The 14,563-nt window shown below is 51.8% G+C and overlaps 2 protein-coding genes across 5 annotated transcripts in view; both read left to right on the top strand.

Moving 5' to 3' along the window:
• Positions 1–10,206, top strand: part of MSI1 (musashi RNA binding protein 1) — a 71,941-nt gene extending 61,735 nt beyond the window's left edge. For 3 of the 4 annotated variants that reach the window (XM_051805398.1, XM_051805395.1, XM_051805397.1), the window contains 7 exons: positions 123–240; positions 1,847–1,927; positions 3,196–3,252; positions 6,054–6,122; positions 6,248–6,402; positions 6,911–6,976; positions 7,914–10,206. In XM_051805398.1, the coding sequence (XP_051661358.1) occupies positions 123–240; positions 1,847–1,927; positions 3,196–3,252; positions 6,054–6,122; positions 6,248–6,402; positions 6,911–6,952 (522 nt within the window). In that variant the 3' untranslated portion in view covers positions 6,953–6,976; positions 7,914–10,206. The remainder of the gene's footprint in view (positions 1–122; positions 241–1,846; positions 1,928–3,195; positions 3,253–6,053; positions 6,123–6,247; positions 6,403–6,910; positions 6,977–7,913) is intronic. The other variant, XM_051805396.1, reaches the window with a different exon arrangement.
• A 1,385-nt stretch (positions 10,207–11,591) lies between these two features.
• PLA2G1B (phospholipase A2 group IB) lies at positions 11,592–14,014 on the top strand. Its single transcript, XM_051805410.1, has 4 exons — positions 11,592–12,105; positions 12,176–12,335; positions 13,058–13,185; positions 13,782–14,014. Exons 1-4 carry the CDS (start codon positions 12,072–12,074, stop codon positions 13,901–13,903), a joined length of 444 nt encoding a protein of 147 aa, XP_051661370.1. The 5' UTR covers positions 11,592–12,071; the 3' UTR covers positions 13,904–14,014.
• The last annotated feature ends 549 nt before the right edge of the window (positions 14,015–14,563 follow it).

Here is a 14,563-nt window from a genome sequence, read left to right as displayed (position 1 = left end):
GCAGAGCGGGATGACAGCGGTGGCTGGAGCTGGGACAGGCAGCCCTGCCTGGCCTGCCTGTGCTGTGTGGCAGTGTCCCGTGCCCAGGACAGCCAAACCTGATCCTTACTTTCTTGTGGCAGGTGGAGTGTAAAAAAGCTCAGCCGAAGGAGGTGATGTCCCCAACGGGCTCGGCACGAGGGCGGTCCCGAGTCATGCCTTACGGGATGGATGCCTTCATGCTGGGGATCGGCATGCTGGGTAAGCCCCCGGACAGCTCCCCAGCTCTCCCCCCTCTCCCGGCCGTGCCAGGCAGCAGCTTAGAGGTTTATTCCGGGAGCGGCGGGGCGGCCAAGGGCAACGCTCCCCGTGCGGGGCCGGGGGCGCTGCGGGGGCGCCGGGACCTGTTTGCGATCGCGACTTGCCCTCTGGTGGCACCTGGAAAAACTGCAAACGCGTCACCTCTGCCCTGCGACAGCCGGCCCGGCCTGGCCCGGCCCGGCTCTGCTCCTCGGCAGCTCCTCAAGGGTCCCGCAGTGCCGTAGCACATGGACTGTAATTCCTTAATGCCTCTCGTGGAATAGGATGTAACCACAGAGCTGAGTGTGGAGTAATCTGTGCCCAGGCATCTTCCTCCCACTCTTCTGCAGGTTTTCTGATTAATTAGTTGATTAAAGAGCCCCTCAACTTCCACTTGAAACAGTGGTCTGTATAAATGTCTCCACTGCCATTTAAGGACTGTGAAAATGCCCTTTAAGTTCTAGTTCAGTTTTGTCTCGCTCTGTTCCCTCCCTCTCAGATACAGGAATTATCTGGTATTGCAGGGAAAGCTATACATTTATTGTGGGACTATCTTGTAAGGAGAAATTGGTGACAAGCAGGCTGGGTTTCATGTCTGTCAATGCTTCCAAGGCAAATGTGTTCAGAGAAAAGATTAAAAAAGGATAAAAAAAGTCAACGGTAGCCTGCACTTCCAGGTCTACAAACCCTCATGCCTGGATCTGAGAGTCAGCATGATCCTTCCAGCACGGGTGCTGTTCCTGGCTTCTCTCTTTTCCCACATTCATTTGAGCCAGGCCTGAGCTGACCCAAGAGCACTGTTTGCTCAGGATCATCACTGGTGTTGCTGGGCAGGGTGTACTCAGCCTGGCTCTCAGTGCTAAGCCTGCTGAGTAGCAGTTAGTCACTGAAACAAAACCCCCAAAAGGGCATTTTTTCCCTAATGTTTTCACTTGACTTATTGAAGGAAAATAAATCTCCAGCCTGTGGTTTTGGGTTTTGCCTTTTCTAAGCCATCTGAATTTTAAAGTGGCGAGGCCCAAGCTGAGTCACTGGGAAATCCACATGTTCCTGTCTTTGGAGATCTCAAATCAAATATTCATCTCTGAGTCAGTGCCCTGCATTCTCAGAGGCTTGTTCTGGATAGGTGGTCAGCTTCCCCAGGAACAGCAGGAGCTGCCCTCCCGCCTGGAGCTGGGCAGAAGCTCTGCCTGCCTTCCCCAGCACTTCTGGTGCAAAAGTGACTCAGAGCTATTCAGCCGTTCAAATGCCCCTTCCTCCCTGATCTCCCGTTTTTAAATCCAGCTGATGCATCACAAAGCCTTACCCTGCAAAGCTGTGAGTTCGAGAAGGAAACCTCCATGTCCTTACATGTTTGGAGCGAGGAAAAATTAAACAGGCCTGCTAGAACTCCTCTGCAGGCTCGCACGTGTTGTGTGCTCTGCCTAGAACTCTCCTGGGGTTTCTGCTGTTCTCCTTGTTTCTGCTTTCTAGTGCCAAAGGATGCTCATGCTGCTCGTGAGCAGCCAGGCACTGAGGGCACAGACCCTGCCAACTTGTACTAACAGAGCCCTTTTCTCTTCCCCAGGTTATCCAGGCTTCCAAGCTGCCACCTATGCGAGTCGAAGTTACACTGGCATTGCACCTGGCTACACTTACCAGTTCCCTGGTGAGTGGAGCTCCCTGCCGTTTTTTTGTTCTGCCTTCAGGTGACGGGTGCCCCTGGCATGATCCATGACCCAGGCTCTGCCCCTTTCACCCTTTCCCCTGTTTGGTCTTTCTTTAAATTGGAGACGGATGTGGAAGGGGGAGGGGAGAAGCCCTGGAATAGGTGGGAACAGCCTGTCCTTCATTAGGATTATCCTCACACTGCAGTGGCAGGAAAAGCCCAAGGCTGCTCCGACGCCCTTTGTGCTGAACTCCTCTGTAGGGCTGCTGCTGTGACACAGAAGGGCCCCGCAGCTCTGCCTGTCTCACCGCCTTTGTGTGTGTCTGTCTCTCTTTACCAGAGTTGCCACCGCTCTGAAAGTAGCACAGAATGTTAAACCCCATGTGCCAGGGAACTCCTGGGCACCTGAAACGCAGGCGCCTGCAGCGCTGCACTTGTGTTCTGAACAGCACCTGGACCACTCACATCCTCCACAAAGCATCTGCTGGGCCAGAGGGCTGCAGATCCCCTGCAAACTGGGTGGTTTCAAGCTCCCAACCCTGCCATGTGCTCAGAACATGGACTCCACGATCAATGGGTGGAACCTGCTGTGCTGCAGCTGCTCAGAGCTTTGTGGGGCCTCCCCTCCCTCCCGCTCTCTGCCAGGCAGGGGAACGAGGCAGAGCACACTCAATGGATAGACTCATATTGCTGTTTTTCAGAGAAGTGGCAACTCTGAGCGTCCCTTCCTTACTCCATCCCTCAGTGTGATGGTTGATATATGAAGTTTTGATATTAGGGGCTGGGAATGGGAGGTTTCCCCTTTGCCTGAGGCGAGCCCAGGCTGACTATGGCTGAAAGTTGCTGTTGCCTCCTGGCTGTCTGGAAGCTCTCCGTGAATCCAGCTGTAGTGGCTTCAAGTGCCTCATTGTAAACCCATGCCAGGCTGAGCGTGGCACGTAGAGAGCACCCGCTGGCATTGCCACCAAGAGGTCAGATTGGCCGGGTCACAGAGCTGTGCTCCAGGGCAGACCTGAGGCTGCACAGTGAAGCTTGCACTCACCCTGCCCTGGCCACATTTATTCTAAGGATAAATGGATCCTTTCAGCCTTCAGGGCAGGAGTGCAGCACCTTTCAGCACCAGTTATAAATCAGTTTAAAGAAGACCCTGGCCTGGTCGCAGTGTGGCTGCAGGCTGCTCCCCCAGCAGACCCCGGCTGCTGTGTCTCTGCGGGGCCTCCCTCGGGGCGTGTGATGAGTTCCTAAGCTGTCTTGCATTTCGTTTTTAGAGTTCCGTGTAGAGCGGACCCCTCTCCCGAGTGCCCCCGTCCTCCCCGAGCTCACAGGTCAGTCCCGCTCGTTTCCTAAACTCACAAGCTGGAAGGGGAGAAGGGGGCTTTGTGCTGTTCCAGCGGTGTTGCTGCTCCACAGCCTGGCGCAGTTTATTTCCTCTTTCATCTGAATGAGCTCCATCCAAAGCTGGGGCTGGAAAGGTGGAGGGGCAATCAGAGCCATGGGTATTGCCTGTAAAAAGGGCCATGCAGGTCCTTTCCTGCTGCTTGCTTTGTTTTTAGCTCCTCGCCCCAGGCTGAGTGTAAACCAGATATGGAAAACTGCAAAGAGCAGGGTTACTGCCACAGGTCTACAAATTGCTTTAACCTGAACTGCTGCAAGGATAAGATTTGGAGTGCTGGGAGAAGGGAGAGGGTGTGGGGGCTATTCCTAGTTATTCCAATCCCACTTCCCTGGGCAGGAGGAGCTGCAGGGAATGCTTTCCTTGCTTTCCCTGACTACTCTGACACAGGCTTCCCAGGGAGAAGTGAGTGTGGTGGGACTCTGCAGAGTCCTGCAGTGCTCACAGGGAGCCGTGGAACAAAGTGAGAGCAGAGGACCATTTTCAGTGTCCTCATAGTGCAAATACTCCCTGGATCCTCAGCCCCTGGGGTGTGTGCAGTGTGTTCTCTCTACATGATGTTCCTTCTGTCTACTCTCCCTTTCATGGCCATGTTTTCCCCAGCTCTGTCCTGTCCATGGTTTTTGTCGTAGAAAAGCAGCTTTGTGTAGCACCCTGCTCCCCGTGTGCCATCTCATTTCCCTGGTGTTCCTTCTCCCAAGCGCTTCCTTGCCCCCACCTGTTTCAGGGTTTGAATTTCTCCATAAACGGGTTTGGGAAAACTTCCCGGGAAGCTCTCCTGAAATTAGCAATACAAACAGGCTTGAAAGGGAGTTTCTGTGGCACAGAACTTTGTGATCCTCAAGTTCCTGGGGATGCTCAGGTTGGCAGCCACCGATGAACAGATTTCCCTGATGGTGATAAAGGGAGACTAAATCTTGTCTCCCTCTTAACAAAACCCCTCCCTGACACCATGTATGCAGCTGCATAAGCACCTCTGAACCTTCTCATTGCCAAACAAAGGAGGTGTGGGTCCAGTTTTTTATTTACATGTGTGTTTTTCAGCAAAACCCGTAAAATTTGTAAGGGAACATTGGTGATTTGGCAGAAATGTTTTTCCCTCCGTGTCCACCCCTGGCTGCCCTGTGCCTTTTCCTAGCAGAGGTGACCTGCCTGGGGCCTGGCTGTCACCAGTGGCTGGGGCTCTGTACAACAAGAAGTTATTAATGCTGGTGTCCTGGCTGGGTGCCACGTTAGCTTCCAGTCCTGAGTGTCTCACTGAAGTACCAGCTGGGGATCGTGGCATTCTTCCCTCCCCGCTACGCTTACCTCCTGTTAAACAGGCCCTGTGCAGCCGCTTGGCTGGGCCACGGGCTGCCATTCCCATGTATAGGCTGGAGTTGGCCCCGTGGAGGGCAGGGCCCCTCCGCTCCCACAAAGGCCCAGCGAGCAGTGCAGCGCTCGAGAGCCCTCATGCCTTGGAGTGGCTGCGGCACACATGGGCTGTGCTCCATGGGCTTGGCAAGGGGAGACGAGAGGAGGGGATGGCACAGGCAGGGATGGTTGCTCCAGCACCCAGGCTGTGCGCAGGCAGGTGCTTTGTCACCACGGCACAAACCTGGTGTCTCAGCAGATAAGATTGCAAAGGCAAGGAGGGTTTCTCCTGGAAAAAACCCTGGAGTTTTAAGAAGACCTCGCCTCCTTTCTCAATAAAACCGCGTTCATTCATGAGTTAGGGACTTGCAGCAGTGATGGGGCAGGAGGGTGTCTACCAGCAGCCTTTCTTTCCCAGAACAGCATCTTTGGGGGTGATGTGAAGCAGCAACATGCCTTCGTTGGCCCAGGGCCTGTAATGAGCGGCTAACCCAGATAGAAGCCTCATATGACGTTTGCTTGAAACAGGCTGGTGCCTGCTACTAAATATTCCCTCATAAGCTAGTCTGGGTTTCAGCCTTAACGCGATTGATTTGTTCTGACCTCTTTTTATGGTGCTCTAAACAGAATCACAGTGAATTTCACATTCAAGCATGAAATGCTGACCCAGTCATTTTAAGGGCAAAGAGAAACATACTGGCTAGATGCCTCCTGCCCTGAGGGCTGGATGCCTGTGGCAGTAGAGTTGGGAATTAGAACTGCTACATATAAATTAAGACTTACTGTTTTAATTAAGCCATTTCTAGTTCCTGCTCCCTAGGTATATGTTTCCTGCTTTTCTACAATGAACAATGAGGGTTTGAGCAATTCAGGAGCAAAATTCAGCGTGGGGAGGATGGTGCATCTTAAGCAGAGACACAGGGAGAAAGAGGCTATTAAAATGTTATTCAAGAATACTACCAAGAGACAGTGGAGGAGTTGAGCCTCAGGACGTTGAGCTTCAGCTGCTGTCCCTGAGCTGCTGCGTTTCTCCACATTTACTGCCAAAATCTGGATCTGTAGCTTCAGATTAACTGCATCTTGCAAGCTAAGTAGTGGCAGGATATATCTGAAATTGCCCACTTCTGGTTCAGCTCTTCCATGTCGTGCCCTTGGCTGCTCTGGGGTGTGGGCTTGGCAGAGCATGGCTCGTGCATTCCCCTGGACATTGGCTGTGCAAAAGGACACAGATAAATGCACTTCCCAGTTGTCATCCTTTGTTGTCCCCTGTGGTGCACTAAGGCCATATGTACGTGTGGGCCCAGTATTTTGCAGTGGGAAATGAAGGCTTCTGTGGAGGAGTTTCCCATGCCCCTGAGATGCCTGTTCCTTCTTTTCCAGCGATCCCCCTCACTGCGTATGGACCGATGGCGGCAGCAGCGGCTGCGGCGGCCGTGGTGCGAGGGACAGGTAACTGCCACTGCCCTCCCCAGGGCGGGGTCCTGTCACGGAGCTTTGCCAGGGGCCACGGGAGGGGGGTGGGACGGGGTTGCATTTTTGGGATCTTCACTACGTAGTTTTGCTGCCTGCTGTAGGTTCCACCCCCAGTCGCACCGGTGGATTCCTGGGCACCACCAGCCCCGGGCCGATGGCAGAGCTTTATGGAGCCGCCAACCAGGACTCAGGGGTCAGCAGTTACATCAGCGCTGCCAGTCCAGCCCCGAGCACCGGCTTCGGGCACAGCCTAGGGGTGAGTGTTCCCTGTCTGCCCTAGGGCTCAGTACTCCCTGTTGGCTCTGTGGGGGGAGGGAGGTGGAGAGTGGCACGCCCAGGGGAAGGGGCTGTGTCTCCACGAGGTGATGGAGGTGAGCAGCAGTGGGCAGCCCCCTTAGCCCACAGCCTGATTTCTGTTCAAGAAATGCCACCCACTGCAGCATTGGCTGAGCCCCAGACCACAGGCAGCCAGTGCAGAATGCAGCAGCTCACTTGGGACCCCCATCCCTGGTCTCTGCTGGATCTTCCTGATCACTACTCAAGGTCCTGATTTCCAGACCTTTCTCTGATCTGGCACAGGCTTTCCAAGAGCCTGTCTTGGCCCTGACACACTGTGATGTGCAGGGCGATGTGCTCTTTAGACCTGCCACCTCCAACTGAAACCAGCTTTCCCAGCATCTGAGCCATGACTGAATTTGTTGTGGTAGTAATTCTCCTTCACTTTTCTTTTGTTTAAGAGTGGGGTTTTAACTCTTTCTTCACAGGGTCCCTTGATTGCAACAGCTTTTACCAATGGGTATCACTGAAGCTGGGGACCAAGAAGGCAGGAGGTAAGAGAACTTTGAACAGGAGTGGGAAATAAGAGAGAGGAGTAAGGTTCTGAGCTGGCCCTGTGCTTGGGCTCTTGGCTGAAGCTGTGGATGCTGTTGTGAGGATCACCAGCCTGACCCAGTCCTGTGGCCAGCCTGGGGCTCTCTTCTGCACCGGAGGTTGGGTGCCTACCTAACACTCCCCTGGCTGGGAGTGTTGTGGAGAGGTGACTTTGTGTCTGGGCAATAAGAGGAAGGAAATGGAGCACTGACAGGAAGAGGAAAGGGTTGGCCAGAGTCACAACCCAGTGGTGATCCTGAGAGATAAGCTTGGCTCACCTGTGTGGCTGGGGAAGCCTCTGCCATGCAGCTGGTTGTTCTCACTGCTGCTGAGACCAGTCTCTGAGGAGCAAGGTTTTTCATCTCCTACCTGGGAGAAGGGTAGAAGGAAAATCTGATCAGTTCTGTTTCTGGTCCTCAGATGGGCCAGAGAGGGAACTGGTGAGCGGTTGTTGTTTGTTTTGCAAATGTAACTGAAGTGAGCTGGCTTAAAATTAAAAAAAACCAATAACCAAGCAACAACCAGCTTTTAAAAAAGGAGGGCAGAAACTTGCAGAGAACAGTGTCCAGGCAGGAGCCTGTGGCAGCCTGGTGGGGCTGCACTGAGGTGGGTGCTGGAGAAATGACTGGACCCTGCTATGTCCCAGCCCTTCCAGGGGTCAGGAGTGTGACAGCCCTGGGCAGGCCACATGGTGCATGGGACCCTGTTTCCCAGGGTCCTATTAAAGATGGAAACATCTCTGCCACGCCCCATCCCTGTGCCAGCGAGGGGCAGAGCGTGTGTTGAGGCACGGTTTGGGTACCGAGTGTTTCTGTCAGATCACACTGGAAGAAAACCCCAAGAGAAAAGCTGTGGTGGTTCTAGACCCTGTCCCTTCCCTCCCCTGCTGTCCCACAGATTCCCCAGTGACCTAACCGAGGACAGCAAGCGGCTGGAGGATCTGGTGAGCCTCGGGGGATGAGCCAAGGTTACCTTTCTCTTGAATCAAACTGCACACTGCCGGCTGGCTGCCAGGCTCCTGCCGCCCTGCCCCGATCTCTCCCTTTGACCAGACCACACTGGACTGAACCCGAGGAGATCATCTCGCTTTCTTACTAACCACCGACGGTTTACGCTTCCCCCCTCCCTGCCCCCAGCCCACTGATTCTTCTTTTATTTATTTTATTAGCTGTTAGTTTTATTTTTTTATTTTATTTTTTTATCTTTTTTTTGGGGGGGCTGCCCCTTCTTTTTGTTGTTTGCTCTTTCCCGAGCTAGTAGACATATTTTATGAATTGGCTTTGTGATTGTGTTAGGTAGGTTTCATTGAGGAGTATTTTTATTTGGCTTTGAAACTGTTTTGAATATTTTCAACTCTGTTGTTGTTGTCGTCAGTGTTTTTAAAGCACGGTATGTAACAAGAATGCAGTTCTGAAGGGAAGAAAGAGACACAGAGAGAGCAAAGGCTGAGAGGAACTGCTGTATTTCTATTTTTTTTAAAGAAACTGTTTTTAATTGTTTCTGTTTTGTAAATGTGAGGCTTTGAAAAGTGTGAAACTCCAAGGATCCGAAAACGTTGGACATCGCTATGGAACAAAACAAATGTATATTTTGCTAAGTGAAAAACACTATCCTTACAGCTGAAAGATTTTTTTTTTTCCTAGGTTTAGTTTTACGTGGGGTTTTCTTTTTCCTCCTGTATAATATGTAAATATCGCGAGCTGAACCTGGCTGCCGCCTGCAGCCTGGCTCCAAGGAGCAGCTCCAGGTCCTGGACTTGGAGCCGCAGCGTGAGCAATACTCTCCAGCAGAATCCTGACAGGACTCCGTTCTTTTTTTGTACACCTTTTACTGTAAGATTTAAGATTTTAAGACCTCTGATGAGATGAAAGGGGGGCGGGGGGGGGCGGGCGGGGGTGAAATGTACCGGCCATCGGCTGTTTTGCTGAGCGGGTTAAAGCTGCTTCCAATTGCTCGATGTACAGACTCCATTCCTGGGCTCCGTAGTGCCGGCTCTGGGCTGGCTTAGGGAAAGGGCTTTGCCGCCGTTGCTTGTCTTGGTTACTTTGAAAGGAATTCACTCTCCAAACATTATCGCTTGCGTCAAGATTTCCTGGGAAGGGGGATCCTCCTCCGGAGGCGAGGGTGTCGGAAGGGGTGTCAGCCAGGGGGAGATTTGGGTGGTCGTTCTCTGAAGGGCAGGGCGCTGGGATAGGGATTCATTAACAGGGGAGAAAAGCATTAGGGTGGTGATTTTGGGGCGGGTTAAGGGCTTCTCAGGGATTATACGAATTATAGAATTGCAGCTTCCCGTTTGCTTTACTCTGTGTTCTGAAGACTGTGGGAATTTGTCCGTTGTCCTGTGCGGGGGTGATCCGGTCCCTTCTCCAGAACCTACTGGGGCTTCCCCTGGTGTGGTCCAGGCCCCTGCTAACCAGCACTCTGCTAGGGGAGGCCTCCAGCAGGAATACACGGGGCAGGTTTGGGTCTGGATTTCAGTGAACCAAAGACCTTGTTAAGGGGGGTGATTAAGCCTTTTATTAAGATGCAGCCAAACTCTTTTCCCAGGGAAATAACAGCTTCATCTTAAGTTTTAAAAATCATTCCCTCTTTTCCCCCAAACTGAGCCCCTGTAAGGGAGAGGGGCATTTAAGAAAGGACCGGGAGGGTCATGGCACCCACAGGGCCCTTTTCCATCTCTCCCCTGTTTGCTGGAGCTTGTCCTGACCTGGGCGATGCGTTTGGAGAGTTCTGTTTAGGTAAGAAGGTACTTAACAGATCAGTACTGAAAACACAAAGCAATAATTTTTGTTACTGAGACAAGAGTCTGTATGTCTGTTTTTTTAAATATTTCCTAATTAAAGAAGAGCTGCATTTTATTGGGTTTATTTTTATTCTATATACTTCAAATTTGGGTCTGCGGACAGCGCTTTCCTCCCTCTTGGTATACGCGCTGAACTGCTTCCGTGCCCCCTCCAGACATCCCGGGCCAGCTGTGCTGCTGCTGGGCTGTGAGTCACTCTCTGGCCACTGCTGCCACTGCCTGGAGGCTGGGGCTCCGGTTTCAGGGTGGGCATTTTTTTTAAAAGAAAAATAAAGCTGTGTTTTTAAGCCAGTAAGTTATTACACTCCAGTGTTTGTTCTCTCCACACCTGTAACCCTTTTTCCAGATTTCAGTTTTAAATTCCTAATAAATTATTTGAAAACTGTCCTCCTCTGTCATCATTTGGGGGTGGGAGGGTTTTCCAATGGGAGAGGTTTCAGGTGAACTTGGACCTGGCAGGAGTCGCATCCTGCCATTAGGATAAAAGCCCCAGGCTTGGCTCTTCTGCTCCCACTGGCAGTGGCCCAGTTTATAATGTGAGGCAGGTCTGGGTTTAGTAGAGGTTGTGTCTCTCCTCTGCATTACAGAGGTTTTGTATAAGTATTTATAGGTTCAAAAAAAGGAGGAGATAATGTGGTGCTTAGAAGTCTGGCTCATGCCCTGGGTTCAATGACTATGGTGAGCCAAGTAAGCTAGATCTAAGAAAGTAAAATGTGGAGATGAGAAGTCTTTAACAGACAGTGCTACAAGAGAGAGGAGAATTCTATGTGTGAAATAAGGAACCCTGAGCAAGTCTAGGAAAAGCAGTCTTAAAAATAATTTAAGGTTCAAGTCTGTAAGTTGGAACCAGCTGTAAGCTGGCATGTGCTCATGAGTGTACTGAGAACCAGTGGCTTTGTATACAGCACAGGTTGGGGGAAACCAAACATAGCATGGGTGGAAAAATCTTTACCCTGCTGGGATTTTTCTCATGAGGCACTCTTGTAATGTGCACATGCTTGCTTTCCCACACATGGTGATCCTCTTGTTGAATTAAAATGTTATGAAAATCACCATGAGACATTTTTGATTTATGACTTGAAGAGGCCAGTTTTCTGGGAAACGTTAATTAATACATCAAATACCAACAATTGCAGAAAAAGGAGCTGGAGTTTCATAGATAAGAGAACAGATAAATAATAATTCTAAAAAAAAAGAGTAAAGGTGATCAAAGTATCAGAGAAGAGAGGGAACACTTCAGTGGATATTGAAGGGGAAGTCAGCAGATTGATCTATCAACAAAAGATTGAATTATTTTTTCTGAGCTAACTGTGGTATGGACTGTCCTTTACATCAGCCTTTAATGTTTGTCCAGTGCTCTGTCAGAACACTGGGGTCTAAATAGAGAGTTCAGTGTTTTGGACTTACCCCTGGCTGATTCCAGGAAGCTTTTTCTTACCCATTTCTTGAACTTCATTCAAGGTTCCCAACTCACCTCATCCCTTGGCATAGAAAACCAAAGGGCCTAACTGGGTTCTGCATTGGTGCTGGAGAAGGACAAACTGCTCTCTCTAAGGTAATGAAGTCTGCTGTGTATGTTGACACTTCTAAGCCCAGTTCATTTCCAGTGTAAATCCCTTAAGGCCACATAAAAACAGACACTACTCCTTGTTAACTCAGATACAGACACTTTCCAGGTCACTTGGCTCCTGTTTCTTGCCTAGTAGTACCTCCTTCTCCTCTGTGGTTTCAAAGTAAAGAACAGCTCGAATTTTTTTTGGTTCAGCTCATGCCAAATGGTTATTTGAGGTGAGTGGACAACTTGAACCTTATTAGGCCAGGAGAATCCATGGAGAGATACATGATTAATGATAAGTGGGATACTATAAAAAGAGGATGCAGGTATTAGTGACAGGTGGTTATTAGTGTGCCAGCAATTTCCAACTTAACTACCATACTGCTACTATTTTTCAGCAGAGGGGCCTTAAAAACATCCAGGTCTTTCAGGCTGACATCTAATAGCATCACTACAAGAATTTAATAGGAAAAATTTAGAGAGCAAATATTTGCCTTCCCAGGTTCCATAGAGTTCATTCAATTGGCCTTCAATTGGTCACGCCACAACCTCCCACTCACAGTCTCCGATGGAAGAAGTCTACATTTAGTAACGTAAATACTGGCTGGTTTATCTCATACCCATGTCAAGGTGAGCTTGTCGTATAAAGAGACACCAATTCCCTTTATCGCCAATCTCTCTGTCAAGTCCTGCAAGAATGAAGTTCCTGACCCTGCTTTTCCTGCTGTCGGGTGCGTAGGTGCCCTCACCCCCGGACTTGGTAACAGTCAGCCTGACTCTAACCTCTGTGTCTCTCCTCAGTGGGCGCAGCCAGCGCTGATGTCTCTCCCCGGGCCATGTGGCTGTTCCGCAAGCTGATCAAGTGCACCCTGCCAGACAGCCACCCGCTGCTGGACTTCAACGGCTACGGCTGCTACTGCGGCTTGGGAGGCAGCGGGACTCCAGTTGATGAGCTCGACAGGTTTATAACACCCTGCTTTTACAAACCTCTTCCCTTGCTTGCGCTTTCCTGGTTCTGCACCCCAGCTTCGTCTCAGCTGGCCCTGCCTATAAACACTCACAAACCCACCAGCTGCTGTGAACGAAGCTTCCTCTCACAGATGGATTCAAAGGAACAAGGATGTGCAGTATCACACCTCAGTGCCTTATTACTAAAATAAAATATAATCCCAGCAACTCTCTTTTCCTTCCTATGGCAGCACAGCACGCTCATTCCAGCATTTTTTCCAGCAGTGTTGTGCCAGCAGCCTGGGCGCAGCTCTACACACTCTGCCCAGTGCACAGCCATCAACACATACAGGGCTGAGCTGGAAAATGCTGGTAAACAGCTTGGACAGTTTAGAGATCACACAAGTGTGACAGCCAAGACACCGTGCTTTGTGTTGGCTGTGAGCTCTCAGCACCACTGAGGGGGTGTACAGGGAAAACACTGGCTTTTGCTTTCTCTGTGCCCAATAGACAATTGAGATCATCTCCAGTAAGTACACATGTACCACACACCTCTCGGACCATGAGCTGGCACAACTGTTTCCCTTTGGGGCTGCTCTCTTGTCACTGGGTATCTTTTTGATTTTGGGGTTTTTTTTGTTCAGTGCCTTGTCAAAGTAACCATAGTATATTTGTGTGTCTTACAGGTCAGCTGTATTTCTGGTAGTTTCTGACCTTTTTCTCCTTGTTTCCCAGGTGCTGCCAGGTACACGATAACTGCTACGGAGAGGCACAGAAATTGGACTCATGCAGATTCCTCCTGGACAACCCCTACACCAAGTCCTACAAGTACAGCTGCTCCAGCGGGGAGATTACATGTAGCAGTATGTCCACTTCCACATGACTCCAAATGTTCTCCATTCTCTCTTTGGAAGGAACAGGGCTCTGTGTTACACTTCTGTGGCAGGAAGACGGGGGGCTGGTTGTCAGAAAAGGCACACCTCACACAGGCACTGGAGCGAATATTCTCCATATAGCCCACAATTTAAAGTTTATGAAGATATATGGTATCACAGGGAAGCCTGTCTCCTCTTCAGGGGACTGAGTCCCTGTGGTACTTTTCTGGGATCCCTTTTAATGGCACTACCCAAGAGATCAGCGTGTTAACTGGGCAGTGATACACGGCTTTTGCTGGACACCTCTGATGAACGGTGAAACCTTTATAGGGCTCTGGAACCGAGGTAAAGAGCAGAGAGGCCGGCAAACAGCACTGCAGGAGGGGAGGGAGGAAGGGGCCAGAGATGGCCGGGCTGGAGCACACAGCTTTAGATGCAGAGGGTTTAGTGGGGAGAATCCTGTGCACCCCAAAACGATGGCAGCAGTGAAACGGGTACACCCTGACAACAGAAATGCCAGCCTGAGCCACCGCAGTGCCTGGCGAAGGAGCTGCAGGGTCTGAGCGCTCCTCTCTCTCCTCCAGGCAAGAACGACGAGTGCTCCTCGTTCATCTGCAACTGCGACCGCACCGCTGCCATATGCTTCGCCAACACGCCCTACAACCCCGAACACAAGGATCTGGATAAAAAGAAATACTGCCAATAATCTCCCTCCTGCCCCTCAGGGCGGCCGCAGGACTTAAAAACCACCTCAATAAACGCCTTACAACAACCCACTGCTTCCCACCGCGCTGCGACGACGCAGGGCCGGGGGGAAGGCAGGGGAGGGGCGGGGCCTCCCCACCTCCCCTCACGCCCCGCCCCCTCTGCCCACGGCTCGCTGGGGCGCGCGTGGCGCCCCCGCCTTCGCTGATTGGCCCTTGGAAGCGGCGGGGGCGGGGCGGGGCGGGGCGCGCGAGCAGGTGCGTCCCGCGTGCAGCCCCGCCCTCAGCCCGCAGGTACCTGAGGGGCGGGGCGGGGCTGCGGCTCCGCGGTGCGACTGTCTTGTTTCCCCCACACTCGAGGGGATCCTCAGGGCGACTCTCCTGCACTCCTTCACGCTCCAGGGGCGCCTCAGGGCGCCCTTCCCACTCTCCGTCACCCTCCCGGAGCTCCTCAGGGCGACCCTCCTGCCCTTCCGGGGCTCCTCAGGGCGACCCTGCCTCCCTCACCGTCCTGGGGTCTCCTCAGGGCACCTCTCCCGCCCTCGCAGGGCTCCTCAGGGTGACCCTCACGCCCTCCCTCACCCTCCTGGGGCTCCTCAGGGCGACTTCCCACACTCCCTCACGCTCCAAGGGCTCCTCAGGGCGACCTTCCCTCACTCCCT

Source organism: Manacus candei, unplaced genomic scaffold, assembly GCF_025592945.1.
Source record: "Manacus candei isolate 608988 ecotype Guabito, Panama unplaced genomic scaffold, ASM2559294v1 h1tg000064l, whole genome shotgun sequence".
NCBI classification, from domain to species: Eukaryota; Metazoa; Chordata; class Aves; order Passeriformes; family Pipridae; genus Manacus; species Manacus candei.
This window is presented reverse-complemented; position numbering and strand designations above follow the sequence as displayed.